The 23,064-nt window shown below is 45.6% G+C and overlaps 1 protein-coding gene across 1 annotated transcript; it reads right to left on the minus strand.

Annotated features, from left to right (window-relative positions):
- Window positions 1-1,710: 1,710 nt before the first annotated feature.
- Window positions 1,711-7,334, minus strand: CD207 (CD207 molecule). Its single transcript, XM_003262526.2, has 6 exons — window positions 7,215-7,334; window positions 7,002-7,118; window positions 5,142-5,516; window positions 4,391-4,542; window positions 3,197-3,315; window positions 1,711-2,696 (listed from the first exon to the last, which is right to left on the minus strand). The coding sequence occupies exons 1-6, from the start codon at window positions 7,285-7,287 to the stop codon at window positions 2,546-2,548; spliced, it is 987 nt and encodes a 328-aa protein (XP_003262574.2). The 5' UTR covers window positions 7,288-7,334; the 3' UTR covers window positions 1,711-2,545.
- Window positions 7,335-23,064: the final 15,730 nt, after the last annotated feature.

Here is a 23,064-nt window from a genome sequence, read left to right on the forward strand (position 1 = left end):
TCCCCATGCACAGAAACCAGGAAGATCAGAAGGGCTGGGAGGATCTGAGGCAGCCCTGGGAACAGGAGCAGCCAGAGCCCCTCAGCCTGCCCTCCGGGACCTCCATTGCGACTCCTCTGAGCTGTTCTCTTTTCTCTGCCAACTATAATCCTCTGCAGTCACTTCTTTTTTTTTGAAACAGAGTCTTGCCCTGTTGCCCAGGCTGGAGTGCAGTGGTGAGATCTCAGCTCACTGCAACCTCTGCCTTCCAGGTTCAAGTGACTCTCCTGCCTCAGCCTCTCAAGTAGTTGGAATTACAGGCGCCCACCACCATGCCCGGCTAATGTTTGTATTTTTAGTAGAGATGGGGTTTCACCATGTCGGCCAGGCTGTCTCGAACTCCTGACCTCAGGTGACCCACCCACTTCAGCCTCCCAAAGTGCTAGGATTACAGGCATGAGCCACCATGCTCGGCCTGCATTCATGTCTTTCCTCTGCCTCATAGCTTCTGCTCATTGCTAGTTTCTTCCAATGCCCCGTGACGGCCCCTCCAGCCTTTCTCCAACTCGGGACCTTCCAGCTCAACTTCTTTCTGTTAACAGCCTCATCCCCTTGCTACTTCCTGGTTCAAATTCTTTCCCAGAGAAATGGTCTGATTTTCCCAGCTCATCTCTTTGCCAAAACCAACCAGAGATTCCCGACCAGCCTTGTTCTTGTCACCTCCCATTTCCTCCATTGGTGAGGGAGGGATCCCCTGCCCTAAATAGGACAAGATGGCCAAAACACGACATTTGACACTGTGCAGGTGAGACTGGCAGCAGTTTACTAGTCACAGATACAGTCTAGTGGGGAAAGATATCACAAGCCACGCAGGGCCACACGGGGTCACCCTCAGGAGCAGAGTGAACTAGCCAGGGCTGTGGGAGGCAGGCCTTGTAGTAACAAAAGGATGAAGTGCCCCAGGTTCCTGTAGGAGGATGTGATTGGCTTGTTTGAATAGTTTCTCAGGCTGGCAGAGAAGTGAAACCCATTAAGTAGAAAACTGGGTGGAGTGCAGCTGGTCCAGATGATAGGGAACTAGCCAGGTGGGGACCAAAGGCAAAGATATATCTGGTGAGAGGCAGGGAACTCAGGGTTAGGCCTTTGGGGCCCTGCGAGGCATAAAATGTCATAGCAGCACATGGTATTTCAGGTCTTACAATGCAAGCCTGTGCCCTCAGCTCTGACCCATTTGCACCCAGAACAACATACTGCTGGTCACAGTTATTTAATGAAGCATCTTTTCCTGAGGACCCTAATGAGGACCTGTGCTCACTCCGCCCTCCCCTCCTCTCTGTGGTGGCTGCTTCCTGGATTCCAGCTTCAGCCACTGGACTTGGGATTTGGAACTGATGCCTGTGGAACTGGATCTCTGTGAAGAGTGGGGAACCTGCTGAGACTCGTTCTTGGGAATTTTGCTAGAGACTAGAAGATTGTCCAGTGAACACCCAAGAAGAAAGATCACCAAGATCGTGACATTGGAGACCTTGCTCTACTTTATTTTAATAAAAACTAGAGATAAGTACTGGTCACATTTTGTGGCATTTTCAGGGCTGGAGCTTCCCTAGTCCTTGTTATTTTTGACTCCCCAGACGTTTCCTGAGGATACCCTAGAACTTCATGTCCAGCAGAGGAGACTGCCTTTCCCACATATTCACCTGGACAACCATCAATGAAAAAGTGCACGTGGAGTGAGTCCTTGACCCAGGCAGCATTTTATTCTGAGGAAGCTGGAAGGTGAATTCATGAAGGCACTGAAGGCTGCGTCCCATGCACAAGACACAGGAAGACAGGAAATGCAGAAGGAGGAGGAGGTGCCAGAGAGGTGAGGACAGAGGCTGGATGGACGCTGGGTGGAAGGCAGGGCTCCGCACTCCAGTGTACTAAGGGAGTGGAAGGAGAAGGGAGGCTGGGTGCCGGCCGAGCTCTGAAGGAGATACAAGTCCGTGTCAGCTGCTGACTTGAACCAGAGAACGGGTTCAGGCTTTAGATGATGTGGATGAAGAAACCACTGGGGACATACCATGAGCAGGATTTCCAAGAACAGAGCTATTTGCACTGCAAACACAGCCAGCTGCTAGCTGCCAGCGCAGCTAAGCAGACACATGGAAATTCTAGGGTGCTTGGCCAAGAAAAGCCCTGAATGACAATATCAGGAGAATTGCTTGGTTGCTCTGAAGTAACTTTGATGTGATGAAGCTGAGGCTTCTCTGAAAGAGTAGAAAACCCCAGGATATTGTCCCGGATTATGGGTCTTGATCCTCCTTAGCAGGGCATTTGGAACTTCTAAATCCTCCCTACCCACCCCTCCCACTTTAACCTGAATTCTCCTTTCCATTCCAGCTGCCTCCAAGAGGTCAGAGAATTTCCAGCTAAGACAGATGGACTCCAGAATGCCACTGTGGGACAATTTTGAGGCAAGAAAAATTAACGTGCAAAGTCATCCTGGAGTCTGGGGGAGAAAGAGGCATTTCCTCATGTTTAACAAGCGTTGGAGCTCAAAGAGTGAGCTTGGGAGCCTGTCCTGTCACGGTTCTGATGGGACGTAGGGTCGCTTACAGATGAAAAGAAACGTTTTGTCACATGGGGCATCATTCCAGGCCTGAAGCGAGAGAGCCTTTATATTGCCACAGTGTTCATTGTTCCCAGCATTGTTGGGCTCACCTGGAATCCAGAACCTACCAAGAGGGGGGAAAAAGATGGATTTACAAAGTGGAAAATCAAAAAGAACTTATTTCCAGTGAAGAAATGAGGTAACTCAACCCCAGCTTTAGTCCTAGGGAATGGCATAGCAAATGTCTGCACCCAAGCCTAAGAGGAAGGGGACTGGTGAGATTTCGACCTCTAAGCTTTCACACACCCCAAGTCCAGGCCAAACCAACCCACCGCTCTCAAGTCCCTACACAAACCCACACCGTGAAGACCTAGACTCATGACAAGATCCCTGAAGCTGGCCAGGTAGAAGGCCTTGTTGCCAAACCCCAGAGGGTGTGGAGGGCTCAGGTCCACAGCCAGTTAGTGACGGGGTTGCACTCGATCTTGGTTGCAATGCTCGTGTCACCCTAGGACAGGGAAGAATCAGAAACCCTGTCTCATGGGGAACATCGCCCCCACTCCCTTCATGCCCTGGCCATGGCCGGGGAAAGTCAGGCTGGCAGGGAGGGCTCCAGGGGCTTACCTTGCACTTTGGACCTTGTTGAATGGCGTGTCATCCACCCAGGACCAGTCCCCTTCCATCCCTGCTTTAGTCAGGCCAATCCAGTAGATGAATCCCCCCGCTGTTTTATACAGAAACTCCTGTAGGAAAGACAGGATAAGCAGAGGTGCGGCCACACTCGGAGCTTGATCACCTGTCTCTGGGTGTTCTTCACATGCGCTCAGTGACAGCCCTGACCCACCGATGCGCTGCACAAACTGGCCTCTCAAGCCTCTTCCTGCCCTTGCCCAGAGCCCAGATTTCATCTTCCAGATTATGATGTGTCCCTGCTCTGCAGCTAACAAGCTGAGGATTCAAGCCTTTCTGCCACTCAGGAAGCAGGTGCAGAAGCACAGGAAGGCCTCAGCTGAACTCCAGAGCACGGACCGCAAGAGAATGGTTCATATGACAACACCTGAATTAAATGAGCCCTGAATCCACGTACGGCACTGTGCTGAGTCGTCCATATGCATTCACTCCTTTCCTCTGAGGCAGGTGCCGTCACCATGCATGTTTCATCAACTGAGGGCCAGTGAAGTTTGCCCAGTGAAGTTGGGTATTCCACCCAAGCTGCTAGGACTAGGTAGACGGCAAGGTTAGGGCTCTAGAACTACTCCAGAGCCCAGACTCTGACCTGCTCTGCTATCCCACCTCCCAGATGAAAAGGGCCTGCCCAATTTCTGCCTCACAAGGCAGGAGACTTCTTGAGTCATGTGGAATCATTAATGCTGTTCACAAATATTTCTTTTTTTCTGGGCACATGGAAAGTAGCTCCTCTCTGCCCTGTTCCAGGAGTAGTGGAATCCAGGATCCTCCCAATCCAGGAGTACTGCATAACTTACTTAATTAACATAACTTAAGCCAGTGAAATGTAAGCAAAAATAAGGTATGTTAAATCTGGGCAGAAGCTTTGCACAATATGTCAAGTTCCCTTTTCCTGCCACAGCAATTGTGGAAACATGTTAAGATGAAGACTCCTTGGGCCTGGGTCCTTGAGTAGCCACAGTGAGTACAGCCCCCTTGCCGGCCCTTATTGGACATGGTACTGAGAACTAATCCTTCTTCATTAGGTCATCAATATGTGGAGATTTTTGTTCACGCAGTATAATCTTGCCCATCCTCCCTGGCCCAGTGCTCATACACCCCCTTCCCAGAGCCCATAGGCACAGCACTCACCTGCTCACTCTCTGAGGTCACCGAGGTCAGGTGTGAATTCCTGGACACACAGAACTGCTCGGCACTATACCAGGTCTTTGGGATGAGAGAAAAGTAATAGAAGTTCCCCTTGAAGTACTTCCAGCCTTGAGAAACCACCTGTAGAATGTCATCTAGAGAACAAGAGGTAAAAGTGAATGCTGGTATTCTTGATTTCTTGGGATGCTGGCTTGGTGGGGGCACTTGAATGAGGTCTCAGAGACAGCAGCAAATGGAGCTGTGCTCTGGTGTCCTTGGGTCCTTGTGTAGGGGATTAGGGACACTCTTTTAAATCCTGAAAGTCAGACAGAGACAAATAGAGTCTCTGGGACTGGAGACTGGAGGTTAGAATGCAAGAGGATGGACAAAGAGTGTCTTTCCCATGAGGGGGAAGCAACTCTCCATCAGTCATGACAAGTGGCTGAGCCCCTGGACTCTAGGAAGGAACTTGATGGGAAATGACTAGGTATGGACCGGAGTGGACATCCCCTAATGCTTTCACATTCTGCACTTTTGTGTGGGAGCTCTAGCTGGACCCTGGTCTCTTTTCTCCTAATAGCCCCTAAGTCCTCCCCAACCTCAAGCCCTCTCTCCTTAACTTCCTAGCCCATGGCTGCCCCTCTCTTTTCCCCCATCTCCTCCCCAACCCACCAGCCCAGTGACCTCAGGTCTGGGACAGGTAAGATTCCATGGGCCGCTGGTCAGCTTCAGTGTAATTTTCTGAGTCACTTACTTTGTCGTTTGAGCAACTTGCTCATATTCTCCAAGCTGCCCTGGAGTGCCCGGATCTTTGTATTTAAAGCACTGGCTTTCTCCAAATCACTTTTTAACTCTGGGATTTGGGCATTTAAGGTACTGACTTCTTCCCAACTTCTTGTTAAGATCTGGATCTGTGCGTTGGCCTTCTCCACACTGGTTTTTAACTCCAGGAACTGAGAAAGCACATAACCCAGGCTCACATTCACCATCTGGATCTGAACACCAGCTGCCTCCATGCCGTCGCTATTCTTTTTAATTTCAGAATCCAGGGTGCTGATGTTGTCCACACGACCTTTCAGCAACTGGACATTGGTCTTTACATCTGATATGGTGCCCATAAACCGGGGATCTAGGATTGAGAAAGTCAGGAGGTCAGCTGAGGGGAGCCCCAGGGACAGGAGTGAGGGTGTTGTCAGGTTGATCAAAGGAAGGGAAGGGAAGGAACAGGCTGAAGCTTCCCAAAGAACCAAGACAGTCCAATGGGCCACCCCAACCCTCCAATCATTCGTTAACATACAACAAACGTGCAATGGGCACCTGCCATGTGCCAGGAACACAGGGGGATACAGACAATGGGGAGACTGATGAAACACAGGCTCTCTGTGAGAAGATTTCACAGGCAAGCAGAAGCAGGGGTTAGAAACCATTCCTGAATTTTCTCTGAGTGTTCAGGGAACATTTGATAAAGGGTGCCCTCCATAAGCTCTGTCACTCTCCCCAGAACTTGATTCCCCCTGGACCCCACCCCTTGATTGCCATCCCTCTGCTTTCAGAAACCCCTGCAGTGGCCATCTGCTAGGATAACAACACTCCCCCACATCTGTCCATGGGCCCCTCTGTGACCATGGGAAGAGCCAGCCACTAACCTAGAAGTAGCTGCTTCTCCAGAGAACATGGCAAAGGAGATTACAAAACCGTTTCTCCCCTTCCCTTGCCCCACCCACTTTCACATTCTGCTTAGGTCCCAGGCCTGGGTACCAGAGAGAGGATCAAAGATAAACCAAGAGGCTCAAAGGCGAGTCCTGAGGAAAATGCCATGTTAGAGGCCAGGGGTCTAGGATGGGGCAAGGGGGACTCTGCTTAGAGCCTGCAAGTCTAAGACCACAGAGAGGCCTTCTCCCGAGGCCACAGAGGGAGAAAACAAAACCCAACAGCTTCTCGGGTCCCCTTGCTCTGCTTCATGGAGCCCTGGCAGGAGGAAGAAGGCTCTGCCAGCAGCAAAGGCCATGAAACCTGACAGAGCCAGAAGAGGAAGAAAGATAAACCACGCAACATCAAATGAGCAGGAAGGCTCCCTAGACGTGATCTTCACAGGGACAAGAGAATGAAGAGAGCACGAATGGGTCCTGGTGAGGGGACTGAGTCATGGAGATCTGTTGGCTTGTTGGCCAGGCTCTCCATCCGGTGAGCTGGGGCCAATGACAAACGAGGCTCGGTCCTTCACAGGGTCAGGAGACAATGCACTGTCAAGGACTGTCCACAAGGCTCCAGATCCAAGGAGCAGAGCTCAGATTGTTGGCGGGTGGACGGGGAGAAAATAGCACAGGATGAAAAACTAGATGAATGTCTCCTGAGGACAAAAGAATGTATCCTTAAGCACCAATGTGCAAATGCTGATCCCAATAATCTCCCAGAAATTGGGAGGGAAAGAGCATCAGCTCACCGTACTGGGGGCGGCACACGCTGTTACTGCACATGGAAAGAGGAGGAAAGAGACAAATGAAAAAGCCACAGGCAGGAGAAACCTGGAGAGCAGGGAAGTGGTCTGGATCTGGAGGGAGCCAGCTGGCCACAGAGAGGGGCTAAGCCCAGACGATGGAACATGAGAACTTACAAAGGACGGCCTGCAGCAGGATGGAGGCGACCAGGACCAGTGTCAGGCAGATTAATGCAGCACGGACTGTGGGTGTTTTGCCCGGGAGCAGAGATGGACCGGACTTGGGAGGAGGCTCTGTTGGAAGAAGAAGAAAATGTGTGTTGAAGGAGCAGCAAAGGGCAGGTTTGCACACAGAACACGGAGCAAGTTCTCAGCAGCGATGTGGCTTGCCTCGGGGCCAGAGGGAGATGTTCTGTTTGTCCACAGTGAAGTGTGCATCAGGGGCCTCCCTCTCCACAGTCATCCTGAGTGCTCACCCTTACCCTGGGAGCACAGGTGCTTCTGGCTGCCTGTCTCTCCAAGGGCTCTTATCTAGAGGAAACAGGAAGTCAGTCCCACAGCAGGTCACCATATCATCCCAACTTCCCTATTCCTGACTAGATACCTTGTCTGGCTTACTCCTGTCCTCAGAAGTCTGAGCTTTCAGGAAGAGGCCATTTGTTGTCTTCTCTGGGGGTCTGTTACAGGGATACATTAACCATCTTGTCCCAAAACTATCCCATTTCTCTTGTAAGACTCTCTTCATCCATCCACCCATCCATTCACCCCACAAATACAGACTGAGTGCCTTCTAGGTACTGATGCTCTACCAGGCATAGGGCCATAGTGATGAATAACTCACAGTCCTTGCACCAAGCAGCTCACAGTCTGGTAAGAAAGACAGACATGAGCAAATAAATTGCAAGGTGATGAGCACAGGAGACAAATATGCCCAGTTCAAAGACACATATGAAATGGAGTAATGGAAAAAAAAATTCCAGTAGAAAGATAAGCATATGCCAAAGGATGGAGCATAAGATAGCATGGAGTGCTCAGCAAATCGTAAATAGTTGCAATATTGCTGGAATGTAAATATACATTCCAACAGGAAGGGGACGCACATGGGGTGGAAGAGGCACCTGGGGTCTGATGATGAAGATCCTTCTGATCATGTCAAGGAGCTGGACCTCTGGCTTGTGGGTGACATGGGGCCAATTAAGGACTTCAGGCAGGAGAGAGACAAGGACAGGGACACTGTAGAAACATCACTCTGATCCTGGTGAGGAGCAGACTGGTGGGGAGAAGCCTGGAAGCAGGGATACCAAATAGGCAACCATTGCAACAGAATATTCTGCTTCCTGTTATTAATGCATCTTGGCTGATACAATATCCCTTTATAATATGCAACTTGGAGTTTCAAAGTGTAAACCTAAGACTTGGGTTCTCCTCCCTGCTTCCTGCACCATGTGAGATTTTCAAAAAAAGTAGGGGCACTCAGCAACCTCAGACTGGGAATCATTCTGTTTCTCTCTCCTCTCTCTCTGTCCCCACCTCCTCTCTCCTTCCTTGTAGCCCTAAATAGAGAGTTCTGTATGTGCTAGAAGCTCAGGGCACAGAGGAGCTGATTTGAGCTCAATGAAGGACTAAATTTTCTCCTGGGTGGCTTCTCATGCTTTGAAGAAGACTGCCAAATCCGAGAAACTTGGCACATGGCAGACTCTAGACAAATATTTCTTGGAATATAGGAAAGAGGAGAGGAAAGAGGGACGGAAGGAAGGAAGGAAAAAAGAAGGAAATTGGTCCAGATAATTGGAGGATGGGTGGATGGATGAATGGATGGATAGAGGATGCATGGATGGATGTGTGAATGGTAAGTGACTTGGAGACTTGATAGCTGATCTTGCCACTCTTGACATTTACACAGTTCTAGAAGCTGCTGCTTCTTTCCACTGTCTCCAGAAGTTCTCATTCATCTTCAATGCAAAAGCATAAGGGGAAGTGTGATTTACTCCTTACCCAGGAATGAACAAAAGCTCTGGCCGCAGGACAAGAAAGCTGTCCTGGGCCTGCTGAGGCTGAGCCAGTGGAGCCAGATGACAGCCTGTATCAGGGACCAGGATTAGAGGTTAAGTTAACAGGGCCAGCTCATTGTAGTTACAGGCCCTTGATGCTCTCTCTCCAGCTAACCGGGCCTCAGGCTGGAGCAGCTTCTCAGACTGGATGAGGGAACCCAGAAAGGACCCCACACTGGGAAGCTCTGGGAAGGAAGCTGGGTAACAAAGATGGTGTCTCATTTGTTCTGTCTCATCGCTTCCCTACCCAGCCTGTCTGTAACTTCCAGGCCTGCTGTCTGCTCTAAATTTTAACGTTTGATAGTCCCGAACCTGAGGGTCTGGCTCCACCTCACTGCCTGCCTCTGAATGTCCATGAAGATTCCTGCTCTCTTCAGGTGGCTCGTGTGGTTGCAGAGCCTTGGTTCCATCAGGGCTTAGACAGGATTAGAATGTTCCACTTTTGGACTCTCATGCTTGGGACCCAGCCTAACTCCAGAATCATCTCTGCCTTTCTGCTCCTGGCTCCTGGCCCTTCATCCGTAGCCTGTCCTATTTCTGGGCCTGGGGATAGAGAAGAATCCAAATTACTCAAGACCCTGGTAGAAGGGGCCTTGCAGGGGGTCCATGTCTCCTTCTGAGGCATTTGCGGGAAAGGCCGCCACATAGCGTGGCTGGGAAGTGTCTTGTCCATTTCCACTCAGTCAAGAAGTTGTGTTTTCTCTGCTGGTTTGTGGTATGAGTTATTCTTTATAGAGCCCCCCAGATGCCTCCTCAGTGGTCCCAGGAAAGGATGAGGAAGCTTCAGCAGGCTGGGCCCATGGCATAGGAAGGGGCTGGAGCAGGAAGCATTTACTCCAAGTGATGGAAATGGAGGCTCAAGTAGGTAGAATACCTACCGCTAGGCAAAAGGCTGATCCAGCATGAGGAAGCTGAGCAAAGGCATGGAATCCTGGGCTGTGGGCCTTCTGGGGTTTCAGAGGAGGTGGATGTAAAAGTCCCAAACCATAAGAAGTTTCATTTCCCACTTTGTGGAGAGGGAGGGAGTCAGAAGCCATCTTCCTATTACCATGCTCATCTGCAGGTCTTTCCTGAGCACCTCTCCTGTGCAAACCTCTGGATGCTCTATCTGGCACCTGGCCTGGCAGGAGAAAAGACAGAGAAGCAGGCAGGTGTCTTGGCCACACTTTCCAGTCGGGAAGGTGGGCAGTTCTCCTGGGCACTCAGACGATGCCCTGCTCTTCCAAATAGAAGAGGAACTCTGGCTAGACCTAGTGACCAAAAAATCACTGCTGTGATGAGAACGGGAAGTCTGTGCTCATTTTTTTAGTTTCTCCTCTTCCTGTGTTCCTGGGGTTCTAATACTTTCTCTGGATAAGGATGGAGGAAGAAAACAGCTTGGCCACTTTTTCCCTTTCTCTGGTTGAGACTATGGTTGGGCCCAGCCTTATGCTTGGAGGAGGACCATGGGTTTAATCAACAAGACTGGAACAGAGACCTGGGTTGTTTGAAATGCTCCAGCAGTGCCAAGAGTCATCTCCAGGGAGGAGTCACCCGAGTCCCTCAGTCAAGTCATGGAGGAAACTAGAGTGAACGCCAAATTGTGGAGTGGGGACAGGGAAGGAAAGGAGAGGGAGGAGGGGAGAATGACTCTGAAATGAGAGGAGATTACAGCTGGTCACACCTGGCTTACAGGCCTCAGAGGGACTCCTGTGATGTGATGTGGAATTTCGCCCACAGACTCCAAAAAATCAAGGGATTCCGTGCCACCCTCTGGACATGTGCCCTGGGCACAGGGAATAGGGCAGAGAAACCAAGGAGCATAGGTGGCATCATTTACTCCTCTACCGTCTTGCTGTGCACTAGGTACCAGGACACAGCAAGGAAAAAGACAACCACGGCCCCTGCCCTCAGGAATGGTTTTCTTATTGTTGAAAAAATGTGACATCCTTAATGCTGGGGAGAAGGGAAGGCTCTCCCAAGACTAAAAATGACTGACGACACTATAGGGGCCTCCCCAGGTCTCCCTGGACCCTAATAATGGGTTCCTCTTTTATGACATTATATGGGAACATGTCTCTTTGGAACAGTGACAATGAGCCAGACTCTACTGATCAGGGTATTTCACCCAGTGCCATCGTAAATAGTGTTATATGTAAATGGGCAGACAACCTAGCCACATGGAAGAGCTGCTGTGTATCCAGCAAAGGAGGCTGCCCCAAACTACATCATAAGTCAAAGAACTCATGCCTATAGCCTTATTGGGAAGGGCAAATCTATGTCAGGAAAGTAATGAAAGGCTTTTGGGGAAAAAATGTGCATAGTTTCTTTTTAAATCTTTTATGTATTATATAACTAATGATAATTAATTATAGGAAAAAATCCAAGTAAGAAAAAATCCCACCATAGGCTGGGTGCAGTGGCTCATGCCTGTAATCCCAGCACTTTGGGAGGCCAAGGTGGGTGGATCACCTGGGGTCAGGAGTTTGAGACCAGCCTGGCCAACATAAGTGAAACTCGTCTCTACTAAAAATACAAAAATCAGCCAGGCATGGTGGTGCATGCCTGTAGTCCCAGTTACTCAGGAGGCTGAGGCAGGAGAATCACTTGAACCTGGAAGGCGGAGATTGCAGTGAGCTGAGATTGTGCCACCGCACTCCAGCCTGGGCGATAGAGTGAGACTCTGTTTCAAAACAAAACAAAACAAAACAAAAAACCACCATAGTGACAACAAATGTTGTACCCATAGTTCAGTCTTCCTAACCACCCACGTGTATGTGCATACACATCTGTATCTATAGCCATAGCTGTGTCTAATCGTAACTACGCATATGGTATATACATACACAGCACAATTCCTGCTTATTTTCCCTAGTATCCTTCCCCGCCTCTCCTGCATTTCTTTTTTGTTTTGTTTTTTTGTTTTGTTTTGTTTTGTTTGAGATAGAGTCTCACTCTGTTGCCCAGGCTGCAGTGCAGTGGCGTGATCTTGGCTCACTGCAACCTCCACCTCCAGGGTTCAAGCAATTCTCCTGCCTCACCCTCCTGAGTAGCTGGGACTACAGGCGTCTGCCACCACGTCCAGCTAATTTTTTGTATTTTTAGTAGAGATGGGGTTTCACCGTGTTAACCAGGATGGTCTCAATCTCCTGACCTCGTGATCCACCTGCCTCGGCCTCCCAAAGTGCTGGGATTACGGGCGTGAGCCACTGCACCCAACCTCTCCTGCATTTCTGATACCAAAAATCCCCCTCCATTGGGAAACTTTTTTCAGTTTGTGATTCAAATGGGGCTGCTGATCCCAGTTACCCCCAGGTATAGGAGTGACAACTCGAAATGATGGGTGCCCAGGGTTTGGGTAGAAAGGTAGCTCTCCTCTCTCCCTAAACTGAGGGCCCTAAAGATATGACTATAGGGCAGCTAGTAACCTGTTCCTCTGTCATGTGGAAGACCCCAGTAGAATAACACCAGCACAGAGACAGAAGCTGTAACAAAAACTGAAGAGACAAAAAGTGAGTCCTGCTGCCTTTGAGTGCTGGATCCTGTTGAACCTGAGTTCCATTCCCCACAGACACTGTTTCTTGGTTTGGTTATGTGAACACAAACAAAAATGAAGATCTCTTATTTTCATTTGAATTTAATTGGATGAATTTCTATTTCTTGCAACCAAAGAGTCCTGTCCAGTGCATTATGTCAGCATATAAACTTTTTTTACAAAACTAGAATTATACCCTATAGTGTGTAAGTTTTTTTTATGTAATAATGTATTATGGATAACCTTAAAATCAAACTTACATCTGCATAATAACTTTTATTTTTATTTCATGCTCTACTGTAACTTCGTTTTCACTTTTTATATTTGATACATTTGGATTTCATGATATTCCATTTTTTTCTTATCTCTTATGGTTTTGTTCAAGTATTCCATGATTTTAGAAAGGAATCTAACTTATCCATTTCTAAATGGGTAGCCTGCTGTCCTGATACCATTTTTTAAAACAATGCATAATTTTATCTCTGATTATAAAGTACTGTCTTCATCATGTGTTTCATAATATGTCTGAGTTTGTTTCATATCTTTAAAGGTCTGTTTCTGGACTTTCTATTGTGTTCCATTTGTCTTTCCATTGATATAACAAAACTCTACAATATTAATTAGTATAGCTTTATAATGAAGGCCCTATCTCCAGACACAGTCATATTGAGGATTAGGGATTCAACATGTAAATGAACAGAAAACACAATTCAGTACATAACAGAGCTCATAGAACAGACTAGCAGAAAAATATAACCTGTAATAAGGATAAAAACCAATCTACTGAAACTAACCCAGAAATGATACAGATGTTAGAATTTCCAGACAAGGACATTACAATAGACATTATAACTGTGTTTCTTGTGTCCAAACAGTTAAATAGAGACATGAAACATTTAATAGATACAAATTGAAACTTATAACGACTAAAAAAACTACAATGCCTGGTATGAAAAATACACTGAAAGGGATTAATGGCAGGTTATAAATTGTAGAAAAAAAGATCAATGAACTTGAAGATATACCAATAGAAACTACGCAAAATGAAGCACAGAGAGAAAAAAGAACAGAACATCAGGAAGTCTGCGACAACTTCATGCAATTTAATATACATGGATTTGAAGTCCTCAAAGGGGGTGGAGAGGGACAGAAAATATATTCAAAGAAACAATGGTCAAAATGTTTCCAAGTTTAAGAGCTATTTATTTATATAACAACATGGATGGGTCCATTCCAGAATGGCCAAATAGGAACAACTCCGGTCTGCAGCTCCCAGCATGATTGACACAGAAGAGTGATTTCCGCATTTTCAACTGAGGTACCTGGTTCATCCATTGGGACTGGTTGGACAGTGGGTGCAGCCCACAGAGGGCAAGCCAAAGCAGCATGGAGCGTCGCTTCACCCAGGAAGTGCAGGGGTCAAGGGATTTCCCTTTCCTAGCCAAGGGAAGCCGTGACAGACTGTACCTGGAAAATCGGTACACTCCTGCCCAAATACTGTGCTTTTCCCATGGTCTTAGCAACCAGCAGACCAGGAGGTTCTCTCCTGTGCCTGGCTCGGAGGGCCCCACACCCACAGAGCCTTGCTCACTGCTAGCACAGCAGTCTGAGATCCGCCTGCGAAGCTGCAGCCTGGTTGGGGGAGGGGCGTACACCATTGCCGAGGCTTGAGTAGGTAAACAAAGTGGTCAGGAAGCTCAAACTGGGCAGAGCCCACCGCAGCTTAGCAAGACCTACTGCCTCTATAGGCTCCACCTCTGTGGGCAGGGCATAGCTAAACAAAAGGCAGCAGACAACTTCTGCAGACTTAAACGTCCCTATCTAACAGCTCTGAAGAGAGCAGTGGTTCTCCCAGCACAGCGCTTGAGCTCTGAGAACAGACAGACTGCCTCCTCAAGTGAGTCCCTGACCCCCTTGTAGCCTAACTGGGAGACACCTCCCAGTAGGGGCAGACAGACACCTCATACAGACGGGTGACTCTCTGGGATGAAGCTTCCAGAGGAAGGATTAGGCAACAATATTTGCTGTTCTGCAGCCTCTGCTGGTGATACCCAGACAAACAGGGTCTGGAGTGGACCTCCAGCAAACTCCAGCAGACCTGCACTGACTGTTAGGAGGAAAACTAACAAACAGAAAGGAATAGCATCAACATCAACAAAAAGGACATCCACATCAAAACCTTATATGTAGCTCGCCAACATCAAAGACCAAAGGTAGATAAAACCACAAAGATGGGGAGAAACCAGAACAGAAAAGCTGACAATTCTAAAGAACAGAGTGCCTCTTCTCCTCCAAAGGATTGCAGCTCCTCGCCAGCAACAGAACAAAGCTGGATGAAAAATGACTTTGACGAGCTGACAGAAGTAGGCTTCAGAAGGTCAGTAATAACAAACTTCTCTGAGCTAAAGGAGCATGATCTAACCCATTGCAAGGAAGCTAGAAACCTTGAAAAAAGGTTAGACGAATGGCTAACTAGAATAAACAGTGTAGAGAAGATCTTAAATGACCTGATGGAGCTGAAAACCATGGCATGAGAACTTCGTAACACACGCACAAACTTCAATAGCTGATTTGATCAAGTGGAAGAAAGGATATCTGTGATTGAAGATCAAATTAATGAAATAAAGCGAGAAGACAAGATTAGAGAAAAAAGAGTAAAAAGAAACAAACAAAGCCTCCAAGAAATATGGGACTATGTGAAAAGACCAAATCTACGTTTGATTGGTGTACCTGAAAGTGATGAGGAGAATGGAACCAAGTTGGAAAACACTCTTCAGGATATTATCCAGGAGAACATCCCCAACCTAGCAAGACAGGTCAACATTCAAATTCAGGAAATACAGAGAACACCACAAAGATACTCCTCAAGAAGAGCAACGCCAAGACACATAATTGTCAGATTCACCAAAGTTGAAATGAAGGAAAAAATGTTAAGGCCAGCCAGAAAGAAAAGTTGAGTTACCCAGAAAGGGAAGCCCATCAGACTAACAGTGGATCTCTCAGCAGAAACCCTACAAGCCAGAAGAGAGTGGGGGCCAATATTCAACATTCTTAAAGAAAAGAATTTTTAACCCAGAATTTCATATCCAGCCAAACTAAGCTTTATAAGTGAAGGAGAAATAAAATTCTTTGCAGACAAGCAAATGCTGAGAGATTTTGTCACCACCAGGCCCACCTTACAAGAGCTCCTGAAGGAAGCACTACACACGGAAAGGAACAACCAGTACCAGCCACTGCAAAAACATGCCAAATTGTAAAGACCATTGACGCTATGAAGAAACTGCATCAATTAACGGGCAAAATAACCAGCTAACATCATAATGACAGGATCAAATTCACACGTAACAATTATTAACCTTAAATGTAAATGGGCTAAATGCCCCAATTAAAAGACACAGACTGGCAAATTGGATAAAGAGTCAAGACCCATCAGTGTGCTGTGTTCAGGATACCCATCTCACGTGCAGAGACACACATAGGCTCAAAGTAAAGGGATGGAGGAAGATCTACCAAGCAAATGGAAAGCAAAAAAAAAGCAAGGGTTGCAATCCTAGTCTCTGATAAAACAGACTCTAAACCAACAAAGATCAAAAGAGACAAAGAAGGCCATTACATAATGGTAAAGGAATCAATTCAACAAGAAGAGCTAACTATCCTAAATATATGTGCAGCCAATACAGGAGCACCCAGATTCATAAAGCAAGTCCTTAGAGACCTACAAAGAGACTTAGACTCCCACACAATAATAATGGGAGACTTTAACACCTCACTGTCAATATTAGACAGATCAACAAGACAGAAGGTTAACAAGGATATCCAGGACTTGAACTCAGCTTTGCACCAAGCAGACCTAATAGATAGCTACAGAACTCTCCACCCCAAATCGACAGAATATACATTCTTCTCAGCACTACATCTCACTTATTCTAAAACTGACCACATAATTGGAAGTAAAGCACTCCTCAGCAAATGTAAAAGAACAGAAATCACAACAAACTGGCTCTCAGACTACAGTGCAATCAAATTAGAAATCAGGATTAAGAAACACTCAAAACCACACGACTACATGGAAACTGAACAACTTGCTTCTGAATGACTCCTGGGAAAATAACAAAATGAAGGCAAAAATAAAGATGTTCTTTGAAACCAATGAGAACAAAGACACAACATACTAGAATCTCTGGGACACATTTAAAGCAGGGTGTAGAGGGAAATTTATAGCACTAAATACCCACAAGAGAAAGCAGGAAAGATCAAAAATCAACATCCTAACATCAAGAACTAGACAAGCAAGAGCAAACAAATTCAAAAGCTAGCAGAAGGCAAGAAATAACTAAGATCAGAGCAGAACTGAAAGAGATAGAGACACAAGAAACCCTCCAAGAAATGAATGAATCCAGAAGCTTGTTTTTTGAAAAGATCAACAAAATTGATAGACCACTAGCAAGACTAATAAAGAAGAAAAGAGAGATGAATCAAATAGATGCAATAAAAAAAGATAATGATCCCACAGAAATACAAACTACCATCAGAGAATACTATAAACACCTCTATGCAAATAAACTAGAAAATCTAGAAGAAATGGATAAATTTCGGGACATATACACGCTCCCAAGACTAAACCAGGAAGAAGCTGAATCCCTGAATAGATCAATAACAGGCTCTGAAATTGAGGCAATAATTGATGGCCTACCAAACAAAAAAAGTCCAGGACCAGATGGATTCACAGCCGAATTCTACCAGAGGTACAAAGAGGAGCTGGTACCATTCCTTCTGAAACTATTCCAATCAACAGAAAAAGAGGGAATCCTCCCTAACTCATTTTATGAGGCCAACATCATCTTGATACCAAAGCCTGGCAGAGACACAACAAAAAAAAGAGAATTTTAGACCAATATCCCTGATGAACATCGATGCAAAAATCCTCAATAAAATACTGGCAAACCAAATCCAGTAGCACATCAAAAAGCTTATCCACCATGATCAAATCTGCTTCATCCCTGGGATGCAAGGCTGGTTCAACATACACAAATCAATAAATGTAATCCATCACATAAACAGAACCAATGACAAAAACCACATTATTATCTCAATAGATGCAGAAAAGGCCTTTGACAAAATTCAACAGCCCTTCATGCTAAAGACTCTCAATAAACTAGGTGTTGATGGAATGTATCTCAAAATAATAAGAGCTATCTATGACAAACCCACAGCCAATATCATACTGAATGGGCAAAAACTGGAAGCATTCCCTTTGAAAACAGGCACAAGACAAGGATGCCCTCTCTCATCACTCCTATTCAACATAGTGTTGGAAGTTCTGGCCAGGGCAATCAGGCAAGAGAAAGAAATAAAGGGTATTCAATTAGGAAAAGAGGAAGTCAAATTGTCCCTGTTTGTAGATGACATGATTGTATATTTAGAAAACCCCATCGTCTCAGCGCAAAATCTTCTTAAGCTGATAAGCAACTTTAGAAAAGTCTCAGGATACAAAATCAATGTGCAAAAATCACAAGCATTCCTATACATTAATAACAGACAAACAGAGAGCCAAATCATGAGTGGATTCCCGTTCACAACTGCTACAAAGAGAATAAAATACCTAGGAGTCCAACTTACAAGGGATGTGAAGGACCTCTTCAAGGAGAACTACAAACCACTACTCAACGAAATAAAAGAGGACACAAACAAATAGAAGAACATTCCATGCTCGTGGATAGGAAGAATCAATATCGTGAAAATGGCCATACTGCCCAAGGTAATTTATAGATTCAATGCCATCACCATCAAGCTACCAATGTCTTTCTTCACAGAATTGGAAAAAACTACTTTAAAGTTCTTATGGAACCAAAAAAAGAGCTCGCATAGCCAAGACAATCCTAAGCCAAAAGAACAAAGCTGGAGGCATCACGCTACCTAACTTCAAACTATACTACAAGGCTACAGTAACCAAAACAGCATGGTACTGGTACCAAAACAGCATGGTACTGGTACCAAAACAGATATATAGACCAATGGAACAGAACAGAGGACTCAGAAATAACACCACGCATCTACAACTGTCTGATCTTTGACAAACCTAACAAAAACAAGAAATGGGGAAAGGATTCCCTATTTAATAAATGGTGCTGTGAAAACTGGCTAGCCATATGTAGAAAGCTGAAACTGGATCCCTTCCTTACACCTTATACAAAAATTAATTCAAGATGGAGTAAAGACTTAAACGTAAGACCTAAAACCATAAAAACCCTAGAAGAAAACCTAGGCAATCCATTTCAGGACATAGGCATGGGCAAAGACTTCATGACTAAAACACCAAAAGCAATGGCAACAAAAGCCAAAATAGACAAATCGGATCTGATTAAACTAAAGAGCTTCTGCACAGCAAAAGAAACTACCATCAGAGTGAACAGGCAAACTACATCATAGGAGAAAACTTTTGCAATCTACCCATCTGACAAAGGGCTAATATCCAGAATCTACAAAGAACTCAAACAAATTTACAAGAAAAAAACAACCCCACTGAAAAGTGGGCAAAGGACATGAACAGACACTTCTCAAAAGAAGACATCTATGCAACCAACAGACACATGAAAAAATGCTCATCATCACTGGTCATCAGAGAAATGCAAATCAAAACCACAATGAGATACCATCTCATGCCAGTTAGAATGGCAATCATTAAAAAGTCAGGAAACAACAGATGCTGGAGAGCATGTGGAGAAATAGGAACACTTCTACACTGTTAGTGGGAGTGTAAATTAGTTCAACCATTGTGTAAGACAGTGTGGAGATTCCTCAAGGATCTAGAACTAGAAATACCATTTGATCCAGCAATCCCATTACTGCATATATACCCGAAGGATTATAAATCGTGCTACTATAAAGACACATGCAAACGTATGTTTATTGCGGCACTATTCACAATAGCAAAGACTTGAAACCAACCCAAATGTCCATCAATGATAGACTGGATTAAGAAAATGTGGCACATATACACCATGGAATACTATGCAGCCATAAAGAAGGATGAGTTTATGTCCTTTGCAGGGACATGGATGAAGCTGGAAACCATCATTCTCAGCAAACTATCACAAGGACAGAAAACCAAACACCGCATGCTCTCACTCATAAGTGGGAATTGAACAACAACAACACTTGGACACAGGGTGGGCAACATCATATGCCGGGGCCTCTCAGGTGGTGGGGAGCTGGGGAAGGGATAGCATTAGGAGAAATAGCTAATGTAAATGACCAGTTGATGGGTGTAGCAAACCAACATGGCACATGTATACCTATGTAACAAACCTGCACGTTTTGCACACGTACCCTAGAACTTAAAGAATAATTTTTAAAAAACATAGATGAATGCATTTTACTATGTGAAATAAGCCAGACCCAACAGACAACATATTATGTGATTCCATTCATATGACACCCAAAAAAGGAAAAACTGTAAGGATGGAAACTGATTAGTGGTTGCCAACAGCTGACAGAAAGAGAAGTGGTTGCTAAAAAGTAGATGCACAGGGGAACCTTAAGGGTGATGGAATGCCTTGTATGGTACTGTGTTGGTGTACATCACTCTATGCATTTGTCAAAACCCACAGAACTCTACATAACAAAGAGTGAAATTTCAAAAGTAAGAAAAGGACATGAACAGACACTTCTCAAAAGGAGATGTACAAATGGCCAATAAACATACAAAAATGCTCAACATCATTAATCATCATAGAAGTGCAAATTAAAACCACATCTCACATCAGCCAGAATGGTTATTATTAAAAAGTCAAAAAATAATAGATATTGGTGAGGGCGCAGAGAAAAGGGAACACTTATACACTGTTGGTACGAATGTAAATTAGTTTAGCCCCTGTGGAAAGCAGTATGGAGATTTCTCAAATAACTAAAAATAGAACTACCATTTGGTCCAGCAATCCCACTGCTGGGATTCTACCCAAAGGAAAGGAAATCACTCTACCAAAAAGACACCTGCACTTGTATATTTATTGCAGCACTATTAACAATAGCAAAGTCATGGACTCAACCTAGGCGCCCATCAATGGTGGATTGAATAAAGAAAAAATGATATATATACACCATGGAATACTGTGCAGCCATTAAAAAGAATGAAATCATGTCCTTTGCAGCAACATGAAAGCAGCTGGAGGCCATTAACCTAACTAAGTGAATTAACACAGAAAGAAGAAACCAAATGTTCTCACTTATAAGTGGGAGCAAAACAATGCGTACCCACAGACATAAGATGAAAACAATACATACTGAGGACTCCAAAAGTGGGGAGGGAGGGGGACAAGGGTTGGAAAACTACCTATTGAATACTATGTTCACTGGGTAATAGGCTCGATAGAAGCCCAGGCTCTTCTCTCTGTCTCTCTTTTTGTTGTTGTTGTTGTTGTTGTTGTTAATAGAGAAACAGGGTCTCACCATGTTGCCCAGGCTGGAGTGCAGTGGGTATTCACAGGTGCAATCAGTGCACTACACAGGCCAGAACTCCTGGGCTCAAGTGATCCTCCTGCCTCAGCCTCTGAGCAGCTGAGACGACACATGCATGCCACTGCACCTGGTGTAGGCTCTTCTTTGAAGGAGAATCTGGAAATTATATCTCCATGTCCACTACATAGCATAGTTGATCCTGACATTTGAAGGAAGAAAATTCACTGACACAGAAGTGGGGTATAGTAGGTAGTCTCAATGATCCCTGCCTTCATTCCCTGTGAGCTTGGAATCACGACCTTCCTCCACCAATCAAGTCTTCAGATGGGACCACAGCCCCAGCCAATAGTTTGACTGTAATCTCATGAGATACCTTGAGCTTGATGCACCCAGCTAAGCTGCACCTGGATACCTGCCCACAAAAACTGAGATGATAAATATCTGTTGTTTAAAACCACTAAGTTTTAGGGTAATTTGTTATGCAGCAATAAATTACTAACACAGGGGGCAGGGAGGGTTATGAATAGGACCCAAGCAATGAATACCTCGTATCTACCTAGTTCAGCCTGCAAAGCTTGGAATTCTGGAGCTCTTAACAAACAGGATGATCAATAGGCTAAGCTCCCTCAGATGTGAAGGTTTGGTTCACCCTATCAAGTAAAGAACCCAGATAGTTGATGTGCTAACTAAAGGGAAAAGGAAAAAAGAATAAACGAATACTCATGGAGGGAAGTCATATGGCTTCATGAACATAGCAGAAACAAGGGCTAAAAGGACTACCTGCATTTCCTCCTTTCTGTATTGTATATATTTTTATATTTTTAATTTCATTTCACTTTTCTTTCTTCTCTCTCTCACTTACCATTGGATATAACTGTTCGAATATCCAAGTGGAATCGTAACAGAACTAGAGGAGGGGCTGGGCACAGTGGCTCATGCCTATAATCCCAACACTTTGGGAGGCCAAGGCGGGTGATCACCTGAGGTCAGGAGTTCAAGACCAGCCTGGCCAACATGGTGAAACTCTGTCTCTACTAAAAATACAAAAATTAGCTGGGTGTGGTGGTGGGCGCCTGTAATCCCAGCTACTCGGAGGTTGAGGCAGGAGAATCTCTTAAACCTGGGAGGCGGAGGTTGCCGTGAGCCGAGATTGCACCACTGCACTCCAGCCTGGGTGACAGAGGGAGACTCCACCTCAAAGAAAGAGGAGGAAAATCAGTCGTTCAGTAATCCTAGACTTAAAGCTGGATGCAACAACTTAAAAGACAGTGGGGGGTGCCTGCTCTTAGAAAAAGCATGTGTTTTCTGTTAGGTAAGATACAACTGCTCCAGATCAGGTGACAACAGCTTGAGGAAATGTCAGCACAAGGAAAAGTGTGTGTATGGGTATTGGGCTGTAAAGATAGTTGTCTTTTTGGCCTGTCCAGAATACCCTTATTGATAAAGATGAATCTCAAAAATCTATGGTAGGCAGGACCCCCAACTCCCAGTGAGAAGACAAAGAGAGTTGTTTCTTCTTTCTAACTGCCTGGCAGCTGGATCTCAGGCATATTATCCAGGCTCAGGCAGTCAGACGCCACCACCTGTGTGATTGAGACAATAATGCACTGTTTCTTTGGTTCTGCCTCTTTTTCAAGTCTTCCCATTGAATCTGAGAGCAAATGGCCACCCTCTGAATAAATTCCCTTTATGCTTAAGTTATGCAGACATAGCCTTGTTGTTTCCAATCAAGAACCCTGTGACTGGGCGCAGTGGCTCACGCATGTAATCCCAGCACTTTGGGAGGTGGAGGCAGGCAGATCACTTGAGGTCAGGAGTTCAGGACTACCCTGGCCAACACTGAGAAACCCCATCTCTACTAAAAATACAAAAATTAGCCAGGTGTGGTGGTGGGCATCTGTGATCCCAGCTACTCAGGAGGCTGAGGCAGGAGAATCGCTTGAACCTGGGAGACGGAGGCTGCAGTGAGCTGAGACCACACCACTGCACTCCAGCCTGGGTGACAGAGTGAGACTCTGTCTCAAAAACAATAATAATAATAAAATTTTAAAATAAACCCTGTGTAATATACCCACCAAGTTATCCCCTCTCCTTCTAAGAGTGACCCAGCCTTCCCAACGTGTGTTGCCTCGAACAGTAGTCCAGGATGTTCTTCCCAGAAAAGGGTCCAAGACTAAACAAGTTGGTGAAATATTTCATACTGTCTACTTTTTTTTGA

The sequence above is a fragment of the Nomascus leucogenys genome, chromosome 14 (genome assembly GCF_006542625.1).
Source record: "Nomascus leucogenys isolate Asia chromosome 14, Asia_NLE_v1, whole genome shotgun sequence".
NCBI classification, from domain to species: Eukaryota; Metazoa; Chordata; class Mammalia; order Primates; family Hylobatidae; genus Nomascus; species Nomascus leucogenys.